The following is a 2819-nucleotide window of genomic DNA, read 5'->3' as shown; positions in this document are numbered from 1 at the left end:
CTACTCCTCTTGTGAGAACTGCTTTTCATAAAACTTAGCAGCAGCCTTAGCCATCTCTTCTTGATTTTCAACCCAGTCACCATCAGCATTTTGGATCCTTTTCAGTTGTAGTTTCTGCCTCTTACCATTGACATGATTGTGAAACAACCAAATGTTCCTGTCTCCTTTAGTAAACCATGTCATTCCAGCCTTTTGCTTCCAATATTGTTCTTCAATGCTAAGGTTCTTTTTCATTTCAGCTTGAGCCTTTTGCAACACAATTCTATTCTCCACCGTAGGTTCCTCCTCAAACAATATCTCTTTCACTCCCACTATGTATTCTCTAATTGCAAGCTTCTTGAAAATGTAACCATATGTTACCTTGCTCCATGTTGAGAAAGCAATCTTCACCCTCTTCAACTTTTGATTAAACATAAGGAAAGGATGTTCTATGAAGTCTGCCACCCAGTTCTGCCTCACCGCCTCCTTGAAGGTTTCATGCTTAGTCCAAAAATTCAAAAACTTGAATGGCTTGACAAATTGAGTTGCTCGTTCACCACAACTCAAAAGTAGAGGATCATGATCAAATCCTGTTCTAATTAGATGTTCCACTTCAAAGGTAGGGAAAACATTTTGAAATGGCCGATTCACCAATATCCTGTCCAACCTTTTAAATATACATTCAAGATCTGACCTCCCATTACATAAGGGGAAAGGGTTGCCGTTATATCCTAGGTAAAACAGTCCACTTGAGTTCACACAAAATGCAAATTCATCATATTCAGGAGGGTACACTAGTAACCCTCCAATCTTCTCATCCTCATGCATAACTACATTAAATTCACCACCTACCATCCATGGCATCTCCATATAACTTGCCAAATATTATATGTTATCTCATAACTCGAATCACTCTAAGGAAGAACACTTAGCATACACGAATGTACTCATTATGTACTGGCCAATGTCCTGATGATACATTTTAATAGTGCTTTGTTGCTCACTCTCCATTACCAATTCCCACACTACTGTAGCACTAATAACCAACCAAATCTTCACATTTATGTTTGATAAAGCAGCTTCCATGTTGAGCCTTCTCCTATACCTCTGAATATGCCTTGAATTCTGAAAGGGTTCCATGAAAGCAATGACAAAGGAGCCATGTTTCCTTTGTATATTTATCACCCTCTGAAAGGTGTGCTGAGTATTTACAGAACTTATGTTCTATATTAAAGCCTTGATCATCATCTAGTTTGTGAGGCTGCCCTCTTGGGCAATATTCTTATAGGTTGTAGAGCTTCCTTATTCTATTGTTTCTTGCCTTTCTCCCACTTCAAGGTTGTGCCCTGGGTGACAAATCAGCTTCCTTAGCAATTGCCTTAAATTTTCTTGAAGTGGACTCATGATCTCCCTCTTCCTCTATTTCCATGTGTTCCAGCATGATATTCCTCATGTCCAATGGTGTGACATTGTGTGTGACAATGTTATGAAGTACATGGAGGGAGGTGTAGTCACTCTTATATCTATATGTATCCTCCCTATCACGCTACCTACGTTACAATCAAATAAAGTCCTACTTGATTCTTGACTGAATGAGCTTGATTAGTAGAGTGGTACACTACGGGCAAGCATATGGTACGACTTTTTTGGCATATGATTGTTGTATCTGATAGTGAGTGAATTCTTTATATATTGAGTTCCTAATTGTTCTAAAATTTTATTGTGTGTGGAACTACTCTCTATTGTTGTGTGAGGGTACTTGATTCACGAGTATGTGAGCGGGTTATAAAAAATGCATGGGTCTTTTGAGTCAAATCTTGAGTGAGGATGTTACGGTATTGTGTTTAGTCTGTTTTAAATATTATTGGTATGATGAGTTATGAGAGTTGTTGAAAATGGTCGTGTCTATATGAAGTGTAGTTTGATTGATCGAGGATGACCAAAGGTTTAAGTGTGGGGTGTTGATGGTAGGCTATAATCTCGTGTTTTAGTCTCTTATTGCACTCTAATTGTCTGCACTTTATTTCTGTCTGAGCTTTAATTGGTAGTGTTTTATACTTATTGTGTTTTTTATGCCTTATATGATTGATTCTGAGTTATGTAGATGTTGTGGAGCTAATTCGAACTATTTGGTGCTTTGAAGTCTAAGTAAAAGCCCAAAGGATTAAGCCGGGATCGTGTTCGGGGGTCGAGGACCATGTCTGGACATCAAAAATCAAGAAAATGCAACACTCTGAGAATTTTGCACTGCTGCAGTGTCACGACCCAATTTTTGCACTGCTACGGCACCTAGTCTCTACGAATAGGTAAGCCTAACACTTTGCGGAAATGAAACAAAAGTGTGAACATTAACTACTAACAGTAACAAATATCTAATAAGCAACTGAATGCCACTCAGCATATACAATTACCACCTCTGAAGAAGTACGAAAACATTCCCAAAACCCGAAAACCCACAAGTCACAATCTACTAAGAAGTCATAACTGTTATATACACCATTTCTACAAAAGGAAATGAAAATGAACATAAGGGGATAGTGGGGGACTTCGAGGATCTGCAGGCGCGGGCAAATGTACCTTGAATTTTCCAATAAGCAGAAACAACTGCAACTAGTGATAAGGCTGGTAAGATGAACCTGGATCTGCACACGAAACACATGTGCAAGAAAGGGTGTGAGTACACCACAATGGTACTCAGTAAGTGTCAAGCCTAACCTCGGTCGAGTAGTGACGAGATCAGGTCAGGGCCCTACTTGTTTAAATATAATAAATAAGATAGAATGAAATATCGCAGTATAAATAAATACGAAAATCTAAAAGGAATAGAATAAATGAAAGAC

The 2819-nt window shown here is 38.5% G+C and overlaps 1 protein-coding gene across 1 annotated transcript; it reads right to left on the bottom strand.

The window, feature by feature from the left end:
* LOC138908048 (uncharacterized) lies at positions 1-849 on the bottom strand. The gene has a single exon (XM_070198684.1). The coding sequence runs from the start codon at positions 847-849 to the stop codon at positions 1-3; it is 849 nt and encodes a 282-aa protein (XP_070054785.1).
* Positions 850-2819: the final 1970 nt, after the last annotated feature.

Source organism: Nicotiana tomentosiformis, chromosome 3 (assembly GCF_000390325.3).
Source record: "Nicotiana tomentosiformis chromosome 3, ASM39032v3, whole genome shotgun sequence".
Classification (NCBI taxonomy): domain Eukaryota; kingdom Viridiplantae; phylum Streptophyta; class Magnoliopsida; order Solanales; family Solanaceae; genus Nicotiana; species Nicotiana tomentosiformis.
This window is presented reverse-complemented; position numbering and strand designations above follow the sequence as displayed.